We start from the raw sequence: 19,734 nt of genomic DNA, 5'->3' as shown, positions 1-19,734 counted from the left end.
CTACGCGATAATAATTTTGTAACTAAAACTTATATTGTAAACTTGGTAATTTATTTATGCTCTTTCTAGCAGAAAAGGTAGCTCTTTTAATATACCGATGAACATTCGTATTAAGCCCTCGGGCACCGAAGAAATTTTTCATGCGAATTTGAATATTTCCCACGAATGTTCTACCGATACATCACACGCACGAATAAATCAACAGATTTAAAAAGGGCGATTTATTTAAAAACGTAAACAAGATTAATATTTTTCAGGAATTTTCTCAAGTAGATGTAAACGTGATTTTTACATAGCGTAAAGAAACGGTCGAGAGCTATTCGTCGTAAACGAGGAGTCAAATTTCACAAAAAGCGAACGAGCGAATATTTCTCTAACGAGCCATCGAGATATCGTCTTTAGAACAGGTCGTGCAATTAATACAATTCGTCTTTACAGATCCCGAGTAAGATTGCCAACTTGAACTCTCAGGTTTCAGCCAAACAATGCTAAAAAAAAAAAAAAAAAAAAAGAAAAAAATAGACAGAAGCAAGGTAAACGTATCGAAATATATTTTTTGTAATTAAATTGCAAGAAGTTTGAAGTCCAGGTTCTCTTCGTTGAAATTACATTCGTAAACTTTCTTTGTGGTTGAATTGTCAAGCGTTTGTTCAGATACGACAAAATCTTTGCGTCGCTTGTTTCAGAGTAAAAGTTCTGCCCTAATTCTTATAATGGTATCGAGAAGTTTCAACTGCACTCCGTTTCTTGCTTCTGTTTTAACGAAGTATACAAGAGAAAAAAACTCTCTCAGCTGTAGCGTCGCTTAGCGAGGCTATTAGACAAGTAGTGAGGGCAAATGTAGCTAATATCTGCTACGTCGTTATTATTCATATTCATGGCAAAAAGAAATTAGCTTTGCAATTGTAACCAATGAAATTATCAAAAAAAAAAAAAAAAAGAAGAAATGTTTCAAAGGATTGGAAAAAAGAGGCAAGCAAAATTTCTCAGCGCCAATGAAGTTGAAGAGAAGCCAGATTTCCGGAATTTGGGTGTAAAAAACGCCAAGTTGGTAATCTCGATCCCGAACTTTCTAACCAGGGAAACTTTTCTGCCAACGAGTAACGTAGCCAAAGGAACTTATCCCTTCAGACGCATACCTGTGCAAGTCAGGAGTCGGCCTGGCTACCGCTATGCTAGAGCTACGACGTCTCGATGGAGTCGGCGACTTTGGACCATCGACGCTCGAGTGTCCTTGGGATCCTGTGAAAGAGGTGCGATGCAGACGAACCTCCACCTCGCTGCTTCTCCTCTGAAACGCCCTTTTGCTCCATCGTCTGCTCTTCGAGTCGGAGTTCGAGGCCTCCTGTTTTCTGAAAGGACCACTTTCAGTTAGCGCGAAACGTAATTCAATTGGCCTGCTATTTTCATAGCGCCAAACTCGTTTCTACCAGGCCTGGCGATCGTAGACGTCGTTTTTCACTTGTGCGAAATCGAGATAATCTTAGCGGTCAGATTCATCATCGAGATTAGTCGTTTCGTGGTGGCAAGACGTTCGAACATTGCGACGGAAAACGGGCAGACGGTGTTGCGTTCTGTTGATAGCATTCAAAGTTAGGTGACACGATTAAAATTAGCGGTGAAGTTTGCCCGCTGTATTCCTAAAGTTCATGGTAACGTTGTTTCTTGGGTAATATTATTTTCTTTGTTTGCGATTAATATTAAAGTTTGTTATTTATCGTTGTCAGAGCTTGACAGTGAGCAAGGATAAAGGAGCGTCGAGTCCTTGTTTCGTCGCTTCTAACGTCGCGTTGAATTGTCCAGGAGTCTTGTAGTCAAATATTGGCAAAGTGTAAATGCTTCCTCTTGGCGTAACTGCAACTTTTGTCATTCCTAGCACGCTCTGCACGATATATTCCCGATATGTATCCGTAGTTTGTGTTGTCAAATTGATTTTTCGAGAAACGCGCCTACACGTAGACACATAAACATACATCTAAATGTATTTGACAAATGTCCAGCATTTTTATTTAACGCGAAAGAGCGAATTATTCTCGCTAGACTGAGGATTGGACACAACCAAAAAAAAAAAAAAAAAAAAAAAAAAAAAAAAAAAAAAAAAAAAAAAAAAAAAAAAAAAAAAAAAAAAAAAAATAAATAAATAAATAAATAAATAAATAGAAAAGGGAAGAAGATCTTCCTCATTTTCTCAAACATATTAACTTGTATCAGCGATTATGATATTGTAAGCTACCTTGTTAGCTCTAAGTACACTGTATGATATTAATGTAAGTTTAGGTTAATCGTACTGCATTGTACTGCATACGATATATGTTCAGAACGTATAAATACTATCATTTGAGATTGTAACTTGCCTTGTTGTATTTTACGTTTCGCTTTTTATATATTTTCGTTACGCATTTTGTTAATCGCCGTGCAAAATGGTAGAACCTTAAGTAAAACGAATGATAATAAAATTGATGTTTTCGAATAGGATAATGTGATAATTAGAAGCAAATCACTGACTCGGACAGGCTCCACACACAGTGGCACAAAAGTACTCGAACGTTTCTATTGGCCTAGCAACTAAGTGATTGCGGATTTTGTCATTAGGTGGTAATGATAAAATCCGCAATCACATAGTTGCCAACCCAGTACAACTGGTTTTATTCCGAACTGTTCTTTATCTTCGAGCACGTTGTATTAAAATTTTCCTGCAGGACCATAGAGTGACGTTAGACTCCGAAAATTTAGTTGGAAATATTAATTATCTCAAGCATTTATTTGCTTCTAAACCTCAACAAAATTTTTGATACAGTTTATTAACTACGGTACTTGTTTTATGGCGATATTTATTTCAGAATAACCCGTAACCTTTGACAGCAGTTTATTAATTAATAAACTACGACATTTTTACAGTGTAGGCGTAATGTTCAGTTACTACCTATGCGTACTCATACATTTTGTAATTCCAGAATTCTTTTTATTTTACGTTTATCTTTACACGTTTATCTCCGTGACATAAATGTTAACTTGTTAAATTTAGATAAAGTTTAGTTTCAAAGGAATATTTTAAATACTCGAACGATTACGAATATTTAGATAGAAATTACCTATTTGACTGTAGCGTGTTACTCGTAAATTTGTCGTTTCATTCGAGACTACACTTTCAGATTATGAGGAACACGTGACGCGAATATTTAATCGTTAAATGTGAATAAAATTTCCACGTTTAAAAATCGAACCTCGATTCAGAAGAGAAGAAAAAATATTGAAATATTTCATTAATAATCTAAGTTTTAAATTGTCTCCTTTTTCAATTTTCCAAATAAACTTGTTCCTTTCATCGTACATATTTATTAAAATACGATTTCTAAATATACTTTTTACGAAAATATCACGCGTTAAAATTTCTGATCGACGTTTACGAAAAATAGGTGTATTTATTGCGCATCTCGTTTAATTAATTCATTGAAATATGCCTGACTCGAGTGGAGTCTGCGACTGGTTAAGTCCGGTTTACTCCTCCGGAATGTCGATAATGACTCCTGACCGAGTTAGCCAATTAAATTAGCGGTTGGCGGTGTCAGGCACGATAACTTCATTCTATTTCGCTCGTATCTTGAAGATTTATCGGCCGCGTATCAGCCATAAAATCGCTTTACATCGCAAACCCGAATCTGAGAGTCTTCCGCTGAAAATGGCTTCCATTCCGCGTGAATGGTCGATTTGCGCCCGTACTTACTATACTAAGTGTCCGCACACTTATATGAATTCCAAGATAGGAGCTATATATATACAGGGTGTCCGTTTGAAAATTTCACGTTCGATGTCGAAAAGTACGCGTTAGGTTGGAAGCTTCGAAGAGATGAAAAACGTGGAGCGTATTTAGATTTCCATCTGGAAATCGCGATACTTTCCTTCCGAATATCCTCTTCCTAGAACGCGTGCCTTTCCAGAAAATTCATCGTGAAGTTCTCCAACGAACACCCTGTACGCATAGGTGGGACATAGGGAAATGTGATTTTACGATAAAGTCGTAATGTTCGATACGGGATCCATTTCTGAGCCACTGCAACTACCTCATTTACCATTCGCAATTTCGCGCCAAACGATCCTGCGGACGCAAAATGTTCGCAATAACGTTCGCAGGTATTTCGGACTCGGTACGATCTGCTTTATGAATGTTTTATTCGAATCAAACAGCGTTTATGAAGGAATTCGAAGCAAGTTCATTTTTGCAAGCATATAGCGAAGCGACGAGTTCTACCATCGTATCAAGTATTATACGCAATGCAAATGTGTTAACGAGGATGACGTGGAAAAGGAAAAATTAGACTTTGTGCGTATATGATATGGCGGATCGGTATCAACAGGACGCCGACAGGTCGAGGCATCAACGCGGCGCAACACCTCCCGGGCGATCCGCTGGTACCAACCGCCAACACTAGAGGGCTACGACGACAACGAGTCTGTCTAACTCGCTAGCGGTCGAACATACGAGCGATTGATACAAATACCGCACCTAGCGAGACTCCCTCTACGTCTAAGGCAGGGACTACCGGGCATAGCCTTACTGACGAGTCCACCGGTAGTCCCAGGACGAAACGCACAACTCTCTTTTCATCCGCCACAATGGAATCCTTCGAATAAAAAATGGTTCCTTCGTTTGATGTTTCGTGGCTGACGTAGCGATGTACCCTACACTGAACTTTGGCACAGATTTGTAACCGATCAAACGATGAATATTATCGATAAAACTGATCTTGAAGTTGAGTACATTTTGTAGCGGAACATTCGACGAAATTAATTTCTCTATTAGCCGTAATAAATGACAAAAATAACGAGTAACAAAGCTTGTCGCCTTTGACGATGAAATTTCACAACTGACATTACGGTACGTCCGATATTCATCGATATTTTTCTGTAACACTGCAAGTACGTAATACCAAAATCGCATAGAACGAAGATCACACTTTCAGCCAGATCCAGGCTAACGCGATAATACGTTTAACATCAATCATCATTATCTTACTTATACGCGAGGCAACGTGATTACGTTCAAATTATATCGTATACATATATTCAGTGGGATTACATCGCGTGGCACAATTTTCATCCGAGTAAATATAAAATGAAATTACTCTCGGAGCAGAAAGAAAGAGGAAAACAATTCGAATAAGCAACGATGGTATTCGGCTATTTTTAAAAGACGCTTAATGCGAAGCATCCTGTAATCCTGCGAGTTTCTGTTCTAATTAAATCAGCGTTTCCAGCGGCCGATTCAATGTTCCGAGACAAAATCGGAATGGCTGACGAGTAATCAGTCCGTAATTTGAAAGTTCACGGTAGAGCGCGATCCAAAGTCTGACAGAACGGCGCAGATTTGCGGGATCAGACCTTTGATTTCCGCTTCGCTCTACGAAATATGAACATCGAACGGAAAAGCGATACGTGATATGCCCGTAATTCGCGTACGTAGCAGCGGAGACGATTATCTGAATTCGAGGGGAAAAGAAATTTTCTATGACAATTGTTTGCCAGCGTGTGATACGCCGAACGCTAATGGCAATTCGCACGACCTACATTCTACGTTCCATGATCTTCGAATAACGCTCGTTAAAATTGATAAAACTTAAACTCTCGTAGGATCGGCTCGCGTCCGTAAAATTATTCCTGGCGATAAGTAATCAACGGTGATTTTGAATTTGTACGAGTGGAAGGACGACAATTTTGGCTACTAAAATTAAAATTACGTTGCTCGTAATCCAGCGCCTGCTGCGAATCTGGCCGAAGGGAAACCGGGTCGAGGAGCTCGATAAATAAAGGTACCTATACCTTGGTAAGTTCTCCGACTTTAATTCCACTTAATTATTCACGCGTATCTGCGAAGAAGGAAGGAAGGATTTACAATTCGCTGTGAATTAAGAGGTCGCGAGCACACAGAGAGACAATTTTGTCGAAGACGATTTAAAACGGTTCTATATGCTGGCGAGACAGCGTGGACTCGCTATCGACGACATAATCGACCGTTTCGCAAATTATAGCAGGTCGTTAACGAACTGAAATTGTTTGAAAATAGTGGTAGAATTATTGTTTCCTGCGTGAAAGTAATAACAATGATGGTTATCGTTGATCGCTCTTCAATATCGACAATTTTATTGTAATATTTAAAACGTAGCGAATTATTGGTCTTTTTACTACCTGTAACGTATTACAGAATTTTAATTAAAACCGGACAATCGGAGAATCGATTTTCGCCTGGTAATAATTTCATATAATTGCATGTGTGCGAACGATTATGTAATTATTTCCGCGATATCGAAAGCAATTTCCTCCAAGTTATTTATATGATCGCCGATTAACTGTAAGGCCAGTTCTACGTTTTAACATTTCGCGTATATCGTTATCACGTTGTAACGTCGTTGTAAATCTCTTAATGAAATTTATGTATCTCTAATGAAAAGAGACGTCTTCCCTTCTTCACTGCTTAATTGCTTTTGCGATTTAAAATAAAAAAGAAAATGAGAAAAGAAAGAAACGATACCAATGCGTACTGCAACGATAATTGCAGCGTTTTTATCGTTAAGAATTCCATCGGAAGACCATCGTCGTTCGATTCGTTCGAACGAGCAGGAATAAAATCTAGGTAATAGGTCATCGTTATTGGTTACCCTTTTGATGGACGAGACTTATTAAAACTTCGATGAGATTGGTTTCTTTCGAGACTCGAGGAGACGGCGTAATCAGTGCGTGTAACCGTGCCACGGAACAAAATTAAACTTCTTCTCTGTTAGTCACGTTGCGATCGCCCCTTTTCCGTTCCAACGAACTGTTGATATCTTTTCTCTTTTCACGGAAGCTTTTGCGAGGGCAAAAAGCAATAAAATACATATAATAACAGAATCGTTCGCGATCAACAACAGTATTTCTCTTGACTGTAGCTCGATCACGATAATACGATGAACAGTGCTATATCACTGGAGAATGACGCAACAATATTCCACGAACGTACATGTAAATGGTAATGTCGTTCTCTAATTATGTCAAACGATGTGATATCTGTCGTTTATCAATAGAAATGATATTTATATGAATTATGAATTATCTTTCTGGCACAGTCTGCTATAGCGTGAGAAAATATCTCGCGTGCTAAACTAAAGAGAAAGCTTCTGGATTTCTTATTATTATTTAAATGACGTTTCTTCGTTGACGTCAAATGAATATGACGTGCTAGTAATGCAATAGTGCACAAGCCTATAATGCGTGAATAATAGAGTATTCCAGGTATATTATAGTACAGTGAATAGCGGTTTGCCGTGCATAGTATACTGGTATCTCGGACGTTACACCGAGCTGCATTAATTCCTTTCAACCCTCAATTTCATCCGATGGGATTGGATACGAGATAAAACGTACTCACAGTCATTTAGTTTGATAAATGATCCGAGAGAACAGCTTGCATTAGGTAGCTTCCGCGGATGTTCTTCTTTTATTTTCGTTCTTTGGTTCCTCTAACAATATGTAACAACAATGAGAACAATTGGTCGAGCCACGAGAAAGAAGATACTTAAATATCTCGTTTATTTCTTACGATTAGACGGACACACAGAATAAGTTGTTCGTCGTGTTCGTAAAAATGTGAATTTGCAAAAGCAGGTTTCAGAGTTTCCCGTTTGAACTTTGTGCGAATCACAATTACGTACAAAGTTTTATTCGTATCTATTTTTATCTCACCGTGTAGGCAAATCTATTGAAATAAAAGGTAGAAAAATGGAAACAGAGTTTGAGGAATTATAAAACAGATAGAAAAATTCTATTTCTATTCGTTTCGATTCTGTGATAGAGCTTTTATCGTTTCTATCGTGACAGAATATAACGCGATCGATATACTAATTATACCTTTCTATGTTTCTAAAAACTGTTACAACTGTTGAGCAAGTAAAAAATAGTTTTTGCACCTACGCACGTGTCGTATGAATCTCCATTAAAAAGTCATGGAATATCGATTAGACGTCTGTACAGTGTTTCTAGTAGGTTCTATGGCGATTGCTGGCAGCTGATTCTATTCGTATTTCGGATTTATTATTATACAACGCAAAGAACTACGATTAAGTATATTTAGGAATAACATGATTCTAAGTACGAGGCTAATTTTCCAATTATATTTTTTTCCTCGTTAGAGTTAATTATTAGCTCCACCGTCGTTCTCGCTTCTTCTTCGCTTCGTATCTCCTCAGATGTCTCCTTCTTTTTCAACTGTTCGTTCATAAAGATCGTGTAACGCACAAAAGGTGCAAAAATTACATCGGCTAGTAGAACGAAATATTCCATAGCTATGTATATTCTAACAATACCTATTGAAATGTAACGTTCATCTGGGGCTGTACAGACTCGAGGAAGGCAGCAGTGTTAAGTACGATAACACTGAATTTCAAGAGCCAACGAATAAAACTTGGAAATTTGAAGGCGAAATGATGCACAGGCTGCTGCTCACACTATGCAAAAGTGTATGAAATATCCAAAATGGAGCAACCGTTACGATATTTAATAAAAGCTAATGTAACTCTTCTGCCATATAACTCTATGAGACTCACTCGGAGTTAAAAAGAAAAGAACGAAATAGATCCGAATTTCGGCTTCATCTTTTCATTTACATTCATAGAAATATGAAATTGCATAAAAATCTACGGATAATCGCCCGAGCTATCATTCTTATCGAAACTGTTTAGCGTATAGTCTCTTATAATTGCTCTACAAATCTCATATATCGATATCGTAATATCGTGGAAATTAAGATATAAATTTTTTCCCGATTACTTACTATTTATTAATATTGAATTGAATATACAGGTGTTAATTGGACAGAAAACGATGTTTGTTTAACTGAAACTAAATGCGATACTCGTATCTATATCAAATAACTTTACAGTTATTTGGCAACTCTCGTCACAACGAATCTAACACACACACACACTCTCTCTCTCTAGCAACTCGATCAATTCTCTCAACTTTACTCTCCGACGTCTCGATCAACTCTCTCAACTCTACTCTTCGATGTCTCGATTAACTCTGACTCTCGCAATGTACACACTTTTCGACTCGCATACTCTGACCTCTCGGTCGTCCCTCCTTGAAACACGGAACCGTCCTGCTGTTCTAACGTTGTTTGTTGTTTTTCTCATATCTTTGTAAGAACTAGGTCACATAAGCGCTCTTAAATGTAAACGAACCACAAAAAGACGACGTACACGGTTTTTCCTAATTTCAACCGACCTCTAATGTAAATTACTTTACGATATTACAATATAAAATATATTCGAAGTGAACGAACAGCTAAATAAGAGCTAAATAAATAAAACAGCAGAATATTGCAAATGAAAAAAGAGATTTTTTTTTAAAGAAAATTCTGGAAGATAAACTAAACAAAAATTTTAAAAATTCTTTTTTTTACGTGGAGGAAAATCTTCATAGACACACCTTGCCACTCCATTTCTGACTCGGAACAGAAAACACGAGGACACAAGGTAGTGCCGGATTTTTACCGGTTAAAAATCGGATGGGACGACACAGTTAACAGCATGGAAAGCCCGGTCTGTCACCTGGTTTCGTCTATATAAACAGTGCTTCGCTCAAACTACCAAACAAACTTTGGAAGGTTAGAATAGGCCCCCGCCCCGAAACACCTTTTTGCCCCTTTTCCACGGCTGTATTATGGTACTTTCGGAAGAAACTTAAGTAATATCAGACACAACATCCAGGAACAGCGAGATTCGAACCCGCGACGCATTGCTATCCAATCGGAGCTCAACGAGCGTAGCTGTCTGCCCTATCGACGTATTCAACATCGGCTGTCGAATATAACTACAGATATAACGTATACAGCATGGGCAGTTCAACTTTTTTTATTTTGGTAGACTTTTTACAATCAATTCTCATTGAGAATTATAAGTAAATTAATTCAACTTGAAAAACTGAAATACCGCGAGAAGTATGAACGATAGGAAAAATGTTTCGGAGAAAAATTGTACGATATCGAGGGCGACACACTGTATAATCTTGTCTATTTGAGCTTTTGATAATCTTGAAAGACGGTGCAAATTTGTCAACGCGAATCTCCGTACTTTCTGTCAGGTATTCGATCTACGTGTTGCAATACTTTTCATTATAGAGAGCAGAAAAATGCATCGATCGGCGAGTAAGAGAATATATAGATCTATTTGAAAAAATGGGGATGATTTTAACACTTAGCCAATCGAATAGGGAGATCTCCCCTCTGTGAAGAATTACGCTGCGCGTCCGAACGAGGAGATCTCCCTTTTCGATTTTAGCAACGCGTTTTCCTTTCTTTTATTGTTATTATCAGTTATTGTTTACCTGGAATTGTCGCCAATTAATTGCGCCACTTTTTCTACTTTTATAAAGTACAGTATATGATAAAATACACGACTCTGGTTGTGTTAAAATTAATTAAAAAGTTACACTACCAGTTATGACTAAATAAAGTTATAATCGAACGATACCTTTAATGCTTTTGATTTTATCTATATTTTTGTATACTTTTAATTTGATGTTTCGTATAAACAATATGTGAAATCGTTAAATAAAATCATTACCGCAAAATATAATTAGACTTCTTTGTTTTTTAAGTAGTGAACATTAATCCTCGATGGACAACGTATAGGTTGGCTTATCCGAACGCGGTGGAAACGTATACCTCGCTGTGGCGCGCGCGGTTGGCTAAGTGTTAACATCGAAACTCGAAACATCGGTACTTTCAAAATGGTCACATATAGCGAAACGTACATCGTTCGAAACCGTTTAATTTTGCTAATGAAATTATTTTCTATCTCGTGTCGTTTCGAAGCTGTAGCTTGTTTCAGTTGCACGGGATAACCTGTACATTAGGTGCACCGTAAATTACGTTCGTTTTTCAAGTAAAGGAAACTAATAATTTTGATGAATAATTCTAACACGCAATCCCTGCGCAGTAAGTCACCGCAAATATGACGTTTTCATTAATTACGGAAAACATTAATTACCGTTCTTACAAAATTGTTAGAAAAACTAACGCGTTGCGTGAAACGACTAGAAGAATTCTTTAAAAAAGAAAAAAAAAATCAGCTCCAACCTCGCCGTTTTCGAATAAAAATAGCGTGAAATATGTAATAGCGGTAATTTCGCTATCGAAAATGCCATTTATCGCAGTGCCAAGTCACCGTTCTCTTCATTTCTGAATAGTTTGTTAGTGTGCGCGCGCAGGAAGTACAGACACCCAAGAAATTTCTTCCTCCGGCAAGAATCTCGTGTTTTACTTTTCAGGCGTATCGTCGTTATTGTCGCGCTGTGAATACCTTAGGAACGTAACGCGTGATCAACGAAATATTTACATATAACGATCTTTATACGTATAGACGGCACGTAAATAAATATAAAAGTAAAAAAAAAAAAAAAAAAAAAAGAGAGAGAGAAAACGATCGAAGGGAAGAATCCTTGTGGTATCAACGAACCCTTCTAGCCGCTTGAACGATTATTATCAAAGTTCCTCCGTACGACGTCTCGAACACGCACAGACTCAACCAGGCAAATTCGATGTAATCGTCATCCATTCATGTACCTATGTGCACGTTGACATGCGATAGGTGTAAATGATTTACGGGAATAGCTTCGGACAGAACACTCCGTAATCAGATCAATCTAATCGGATCAGCCGTCCTACGTGTTCGTAGTTATCTTATCGTTCAACAATCCCGATTTGGTCGCGTGCAAGGCGAATCGTCCTCTTTGAACTCCGTTCCCGGATAATTGCTCGCTAAACCCTGGCTGCTCGTTGACACTTTTAACTTCAACCTTTCGCGATGTATTAATAACGGGCAATTTGCGCGGCCACGTTTAATATTGTTTTTTTTACACATCCATTACTAAGCTCACTCTCATTTTTTTTTTTTAAGTACGTTTCAACGTAACATTCATTGCACGCGCAATTATTCGTGCTGACATATTCGGACACCCACACTGTGTTCAGGTTTGTTGATTCGTATGAGATTTGCTGGATATTTAAATATCGCGTTGATTGCGCTACGTCTATCGCAGCTTGAACATACGTAAACAATTTCTACGTAAACGTTTGACCCTTCGAATTCGGGCAATTTCGGCAAAAGCAAGATTTTTCGGAAATAATTTATTCGTAGCGATATTTGTTAATTTGATATGTAGCGGCACTCGGCAACAACGTGTATCGCCGAAGCGAAGTGCCTAATGAGTCATCAATATCCCAACGGTCCCAGGTTGTGAATTTTCGGGGTCATCTCCCTTTTTTCGTCAAACTCATACACCGTTGTTTGACCGTACGTAAGTCAACAGCAATTAGCAAGTTCATTAGTCCAGAGGTTCTTTGTTGTCCGCGTATGTGTCACGTAAAGTTTGTACTTGGATTGTAGTAAGAAGGCTGAGTCGTAACCCAACTACTAATTTTCCTTTATAAAACTTTATTATAAATGTTAACGCTTACAAAATAATACCGAACCGGAGAAAAGGGGCTGTATGAGTACAGCAACTAGAAGAAGAACAAGAACTGCCCGACCTGGGTGAAGTCTCGGTTTATATACGTTTTGGTTTTAGGATGTTGAGGGATTAGGTGTAGGTTATGGTGTGGAGAAGTGTCCGAAGGTCGGAGGTCGATGTCTTATCTATGGTGTGGACTAAGGTGTGTCATAGCTTCTGTGTAGCCGATGATGCGTCGGAGGTCAGGGGTCGAAGCCTTTATCTATGATGTGGACTAAGGTGTGTCATAGCTTCTGTGTAGGCTATGATGACAAGGTGGTGATGTGTCCAAAGGAGTCCAAAGCTCGGGGTCGCTATCTCATGGTTGAAATGAGATTGATGTCGCATATGCGTGCAGTTCCTACACCGAAAAGTTTCTTCAAGTTCTTGAAAGTCTTACAAGTTCAACAAGGAACATTCTCGTCTGTCCCTAAATTCGAGTAGAAAACTCCGCGTTTCTGTTTAACCGTTTAGTGCGACGAGCTGGTTGACATTTAAATTACTTGCTGGGAAAATGTGTCATTCTAACTCGGAAATTTATCTTCCATGAGTGTATTTGGAATCCTCGGTTTAAAAAAGGCGACAGAACTTAGAACACACATGCTCTGTTCCATCTTGTTTTCGAGTTACAACAAACTTTACGTTGGAATAATTCCGTCGAGAGGTGCAAGTATAGTTCAACTAATTTCGCGTGTCTACATATTTAGAAAAAGGAAGCGAATATGTTTCGCGTTGAAGCTTGCATTGTAATTCTGTAAACGCACCTGGTCAATGACGAGACGTAGCCAGTTCTACGTTCGTATGCAAACGGGTCAATTTCGAACGGATCTTGCGAAGAAACAGTTCGTTAAAGAAGAAGTTCGCTATATCTGGAAAACAAGATGAAACAGGGCATACTTTTATATGAACTTTTTCGTTTTCATGTGGGCGATCCACCGATAAAATAGATTCCCTGTGCTACGAAACTCTAGACACTGTGTGCGTACAATATCGAACGAAAGAAACTTTATGAAATAAGAGAAAAGAAGAGTGTAATTCTACAAAAACAGTTTACATCTAATGAATACAACGAATGAATATAATACACGGAATACGTAGCTGCTATCAATATGATTCAAATTTTACTAAAATTCATAGCGTACGTAATTGAAGGAACGCAATTTTTAAAACTCTGTTTCGTTTGTTACCGTACGCGGAAATGAAATTTTCACAACATAGGCTGCAGTGACCGATTTTGTCATACATTGCATAGTAGCCAACGTTATTACAGATCACGCTTAATCCCTCCATCAACCATTTCAATAATAGGCACGATATCACAACGTCGACGTTTTAACCAAGATAAGGAGCATCTGGAACTAATTGAAATCCAGATACATATATCTGTATCGTACGCATTAGAGGCCTTGTTAGAGTTTCTAGCCGACCTCGACATTTCCATCGATACAGAAAGGATCTGCAACCTGTCGAAATCCGACAAGGAACGCGATTAATATCCGTTTCCAGCTACGCATGATAAAGACCATTCTCATTGAAATTTGAATCTTATTCGAATTATACGATTCAATTTGGACTTTGATACGTCAGTGGTGCGCAAGCTGTTATCGATCAATTGCATAAAAGAAAGCGGATAATTAGACCACGAGATATCATGGATTTGTGGGAAATTTGAATGTACACGGTATGCAAAAACATGAAAGACACGCAAAGTAACGGAACAAAGTAATTGGTTGAGTAAAACAATTTTTTATCTTATACTATTTTTAAATTGCATTCATAAAACTATGTGCTTGCAATTTGTGTAAATGTGTTCACAGTGTATCGATGGTTTTTAGAATTTACCATTATTTATACTATCTTCTCGTACTATAAATAGGCTTATGGAAAGATCGTGTTCGTATAAGTGACCTTGGGAATTTGTATAAAAAAGCGTAATTCTGTAAACTTTTGTAGAAAAGCATTGTCCAATACTTTCAGGACAATGAATAGAAAAATTCCTCGGCATTGCAATTGTAAATCAACGGAGGATGTTCTAACAAAAATCTAGCCACTGTATATCTCGACCGTGAACAACAGACAGTATTAAATGGAATTAGAATTGGTCAGGCTAGATTTATATACGCGTATTCGCATTTAATTTCTAAATGTGGCGCAGCAGCGTGCGATATCTTTAATTGCCAAACTTGCCGCCTTAAATATAGTCCCGTACAAAATTCAGGATTAAAGCCAACTCTAAATGAAAATTCTTGCGATAGAGAGGAAGTTTCGAAAGTTCTACGAACACGTTTGACAGGAATTAATGAAGATTTTTTTATTTCTGTCCTTTGTAAACTCTAGGAATACGTTATATTTCATATTTCATATTTTAGATTCAATTAGAATCAAACATACTATAAACACTTATAATCCACGCTAAAATAATTGACTTATAATTCTCAATGAGAACTGATTGTAAAAATTCTACCAAATAAAAAAGAAAAAAATTATTTCATATTGACTCATACAGCGATGATATAATTATTATTATGTTTATATTAACGAAGAGGCAAACAGAATTTATGCAGTAATCTAATATTAATAGGTAAAACTGTACAACGTATGCGTGAATATGTAAAGCTGTAAACAATGAATCATATCGTAGAATTTACAACGCGCTCTGCTTTAATTGATTAGCACACCCCAGTCAATAATAGTAGAAAAAAAAGTAGTGTAAGACCTTAAAGCCATAGAGTACTCTCCAAGAGGAATAAAAAAAAATGACTTAATCCATTTATTATTGATCCCAGAATCAATACTTGCAGAGTAAAATAGTGGGGATACTTATAATACGATTATTAATGTTGAATTATAATTAAATTAAAATTACAGTTCTGATATTCGTAATAGGATTATCACTTGTTTATTTATTTACAGTCATGTTCATCTGTGAAGGTTGTGACAGACTACAGTCGTAATTACGATAATTGTATTTCATAGGTTTATACAATGTTATTGGGTTGGCAACCAAGTGATTGCGGATTTTGTCAATACCACGTAACGACAAAATATTGACAAAATGCGCAATCACTTAGTTGCCAAGCCAATACATTAGGATAGCGTGCTATTGTCTGGTCATAAATACGTACAATGTTTACATTGTATCGTTAACTATATTTTTACACTTATAACGTGTGTCAGACATTGTGAATGTCCCTGCTTCTCCGCTGCTGGGTTAATTAATTGAAGAAATGTTAATTAGTTGCGTTGTTGTCTTTCGATGTGAAAAGTTCGATTAATAGGTGTTTTACAGTAATTTTTCTCTTTGCAAATATTACGCTTGTTCGGTTCTTCTTTTGCGATTAGGTGAACACGGGCGAAGTTCGTGTGACCTATTCTTAGCCTTGCGAATATCGACTGATGTTCCCTGTCCAATGAATTTGCAGGACTTTTTTGGAAAATGTCATCTCGAGTTAAACGGATGTTCTTTGTCATATTTGCAATTTTCCACATCCAGTTCCACAGTAATTTGATTTTACTTTCAACGGTAGGGTTGTGATACGAGTTATCATTTAACCGTATTTTAAGAACAATGTACGTTGCGACAATGATTGGAAAATATACGAATGTCAGAGAACGTACATAGAATACGACAGACATGATTCATAATTTCGCAAATATGCGAGAGAAAGGTCGGATTGGAATAGAAAGAAGACGCATCAAATATAGTTTGCGAAAAGGGGAATAAAATTGTTCATCTCGCTATGCTTCTCCTACGTTCTATCGTAGTAATTTTTCTTTGTCACGATAATACGGTATCATCAATATTAATATGTTTGCATTTAAGTCACTTGTACTCGCCGGTCAACCATTTGCACGAAAAGATAGCAACTGCATGTTTCACGCTGATTAGTTCTCTTGCGTCTCTTGCGTCAATTAACGCGATGAATGATTTTTTTAAAAACAGTATATCCAGTTTTATCATTTGCAAACAATAGGATTATACGTCTCGATATTCAGAATTTTCTTCTTTATCACATCTTTCTTATCGCTTCTTTATCACTGCGTCAGTTTTGCATCATCGTCAGATAATTTTACTTAAGAGAACCAGCGACGCACGAGGGTTAAGTATTTTTTATTTTTTTCTACGAAATCTTCGTTGATCTATCAACTTTCCAAAATCTCTCTTTTTTTACTAGGAAATATTTTTCTACTTTAAGCGTCGTTTTAAAACAGAAAATTCTGTCCTTCGTTGTTGGTCGTTTAATTTTTAGATGTACAAACACATCTGTTAGCAGAATTCATAGTACTTCGTTATAAAGAAAGTTACAGTCGTTGCAATAGCAGATTCTTTTCTTTTCCATTGTTATAGTTGTAGGTTTAGACAGCTCTATGGCGTGTTCAACGAGACGAGGTAGTAAATTATCAAACAAAATATTATTACAGCTATAGCAATCAAATTTTGTTTATGTTTAGTACCTCGTCTCGTTGGATAGATTACAAGTTCAGACGTAAATAGGCGTGATGATACGAAAGTGGAGGATAAGTATGTTTGAGTACATTAGATACGTTAAGTAAGTATACTATGTCATGCGTGTAACCAGTCTATTTCTTCACAGCGAGGTCAAAATTAAACAAATATTGGGTCGGCAACTAAGTGATTGCGGATTTTGTCCATACCACCTAATGAAAAAATCCGCAATCATTTAGTTGCCAACCCAATAAATACACCTGTGTTCACGAGTCAACGCTGAATTTCATTTTATTTGCTAGAATTTTACAATCAATTCTCATTGAGAATTATAAGTCAATTATTCTGGCGTGGTACTATAACTTGGATAATAAGTGTTTATAGTATGTTTGATTCTAGTTGAATCTAATGTTTAAATCTAAAGGGTAATGTCTTTTTAGCCAGCGGAAAAGTAATTGAGTAACTAGTGGGTTTTGGTAGTTGTTAACTCTTATGTTACATCTGTTACTGAATTTGCATATTTCTTCTTTAACTGTGGGTATCTTAAGGTCGCCATGTATCGTTTCGTTGGTAACATACCAAGGTGCATCTATTAAGGATCTCAGAGTTTTTGATTGGAATCGTTGAAGAATTTCTACGTTGGAATTACTCGCTGTTCCCCGTAGTTGGATCCCATATTGGCTTTATATAAATGCTGAATGAAATTTGAAATTTGCATACTAACGGTTTCCTTATTATGAAAGGGCCTACGTCATGAAATAAAAATACCATTTATTATTATATCAATCGTTTCTAATTTAAAGAATAAGTAAATCAAATCGTATCGTCAAAAATCTTAACGAAATATCTTATATCTCGTTTCCATCAGCCGCGTGCGGATATCACCGCGTGAACTGGCCGTGGCACTCTGTCGATTACCTTTTGTTTCAATACTTTTACTGTGATCGTCCTTCCTCACTAATAGTTGCCGTAACTGTTTTCTCCACTTTGCCTATTCTGGCCTTATTCTTCTGTCTATCATAATTCGTCATATAATTTTTCATATCCATTTTTAAATGTTCATTCAATTTATACACGTGGACATTTAAATTTCGTATTCGGGTATCATCGTAAAACAGCGTTATATGGCAAAATTAAGCGATGAACTCGAGCCAGAAAATTGTATTGTTACAATGTGATTTATGGTCGGTGGTGTACGTACAATAACAATACTTTATTGTATATCGGACATCGCGTCTGCTACAAGGAAGATTTTTGGCACAGCAGATCGATTTGCACGGTATAATTCAATGAAAGGTTTGTTAGAGATCAATAAATCGTTAAAGATGAAAAATTTCGTACGTTGCAACCTAATGTAAATTCTCGAAGTCTCGAAAGCTTATTTGGTAATATTATTATTTTCCTTAATTTTCAAACTCTAATAAAAATTATCAGTGACAATATGTAGATAAAAGTGTTGATATTCTCAGCTGGATATCAAATTTACAAAATCTTATGTTTCAATGGAATACCTTACCCTTTGGATCTTAAACGAAACTCGTGAATGACAGTAGACGAAAACATCAGTATTCTCACCTGGGTATCAACTTATCCTCGAGCATGCTGGGCAAATCGTCCGAGTCTTCGTTAAGAGCGGCGAAGAAGTCTTGAAAATTGTCTGGAAAACTACTTGGCGGGCAACTATTCATGGAAATCCGATCAAGAAGCTCCGTGGAATTTTCCTTGACAGCTTCATGATGTCCCGACACGGTTGATGTTGCCATATAGTACACCACTCGGTCTTTTAAGAAATCGTAACAATTTAACTCGCGTCTTCTCTACACATTTTTCTCCATCTCTCGTTCATTCGTTGTCTCGTCAAAATTCGCCACGAAATCGCGAAACTCTTCGAGTCTCAAATAAAAAAACAAAAGAAAACTCCCCCGAAAAGGAAAGAAACGAAAAATTTGTGAAAATCACCGTTCTCTGTCTTTCGTTCGACTCTACAGCGACGAAAACGGCAAAATCTTTGCGATCTTAGATAGAAATTCTAACTGCAGAAAAAAAGAAGACAAGACAAGAAAAGGCTGAGAAGTTCAAAGCGTTCGCTTTTGATCAGATCTTCCGATCTTTGCGCTGACGAAACGCGGAGACGAACGTAGAAAGTTGTTGAAACTGTCGTGATATTCGACGTTCGCCAAAGACGTTTTTATAAAATGTAAAAAGTCAGCGGTTCTTCTTTGGATACACTGTATCTAAACGCGTAGGAAGATCAAGGGATAGCGGTACAGAGGGTGAAGCTTCTCACGTGGATGGAGAAGAACTTTCATACGAAATCTTGGCGTTGTTTCTCATCGACTAACACGTGGGATCACGACCCGAAGATGCGTGACACGAAGATGAAATTTTCGTTTTTCACGGGCGAAGTAATCTCACGATGATTGTCGAAAGATGAACCGAGCGACGATCGTTCAACCCCGACGAGAACTTGGTGAAAACTGAAGCTCGCATGATTGTTGCGCGCCGTTCTAGCTTCGCTAAGTGCACGCGGCTTGCGCAAGCGTGACTCACCCCGAAAGCTCCCTCGAAACGAGGCGAAGCGATAACTCGGTGAAACTGACCATTCGCTGTAGCTTCCGCGACTATTTTCTAGCTCTGTGCGTCTATTATGTACGCGGTGTCTGCTTTTTGACAAATTAATTCCGAATGCGTCGAGGTAGCTGTTGAATTTGAGAGAATTTCGCGTATCAACGACTCGTCGCGCAAATAACCTACGTCCGCTTTTA

At 37.5% G+C, this 19,734-nt stretch overlaps 1 protein-coding gene across 4 annotated transcripts in view; it reads right to left on the bottom strand.

The window, feature by feature from the left end:
* LOC126866729 (GTP-binding protein RAD-like) overlaps nucleotides 1-19,525 on the bottom strand; it is a 76,762-nt gene extending 57,237 nt beyond the window's left edge. For 2 of the 4 annotated variants that reach the window (XM_050620665.1, XM_050620666.1), the window contains exons 1-2: nucleotides 18,545-19,525; nucleotides 1,140-1,352 (exon numbers count right to left, since the gene is read on the bottom strand). In XM_050620665.1, coding sequence (XP_050476622.1) covers nucleotides 1,140-1,352; nucleotides 18,545-18,732 — 401 coding nt within the window. In that variant the 5' untranslated portion in view covers nucleotides 18,733-19,525. The remainder of the gene's footprint in view (nucleotides 1-1,139; nucleotides 1,353-18,544) is intronic. The other 2 variants (XM_050620667.1, XM_050620668.1) reach the window with 2 other exon arrangements.
* Nucleotides 19,526-19,734: the final 209 nt, after the last annotated feature.

The sequence above is a fragment of the Bombus huntii genome, chromosome 6 (assembly GCF_024542735.1).
Source record: "Bombus huntii isolate Logan2020A chromosome 6, iyBomHunt1.1, whole genome shotgun sequence".
Taxonomy (NCBI): domain Eukaryota; kingdom Metazoa; phylum Arthropoda; class Insecta; order Hymenoptera; family Apidae; genus Bombus; species Bombus huntii.
This window is presented reverse-complemented; position numbering and strand designations above follow the sequence as displayed.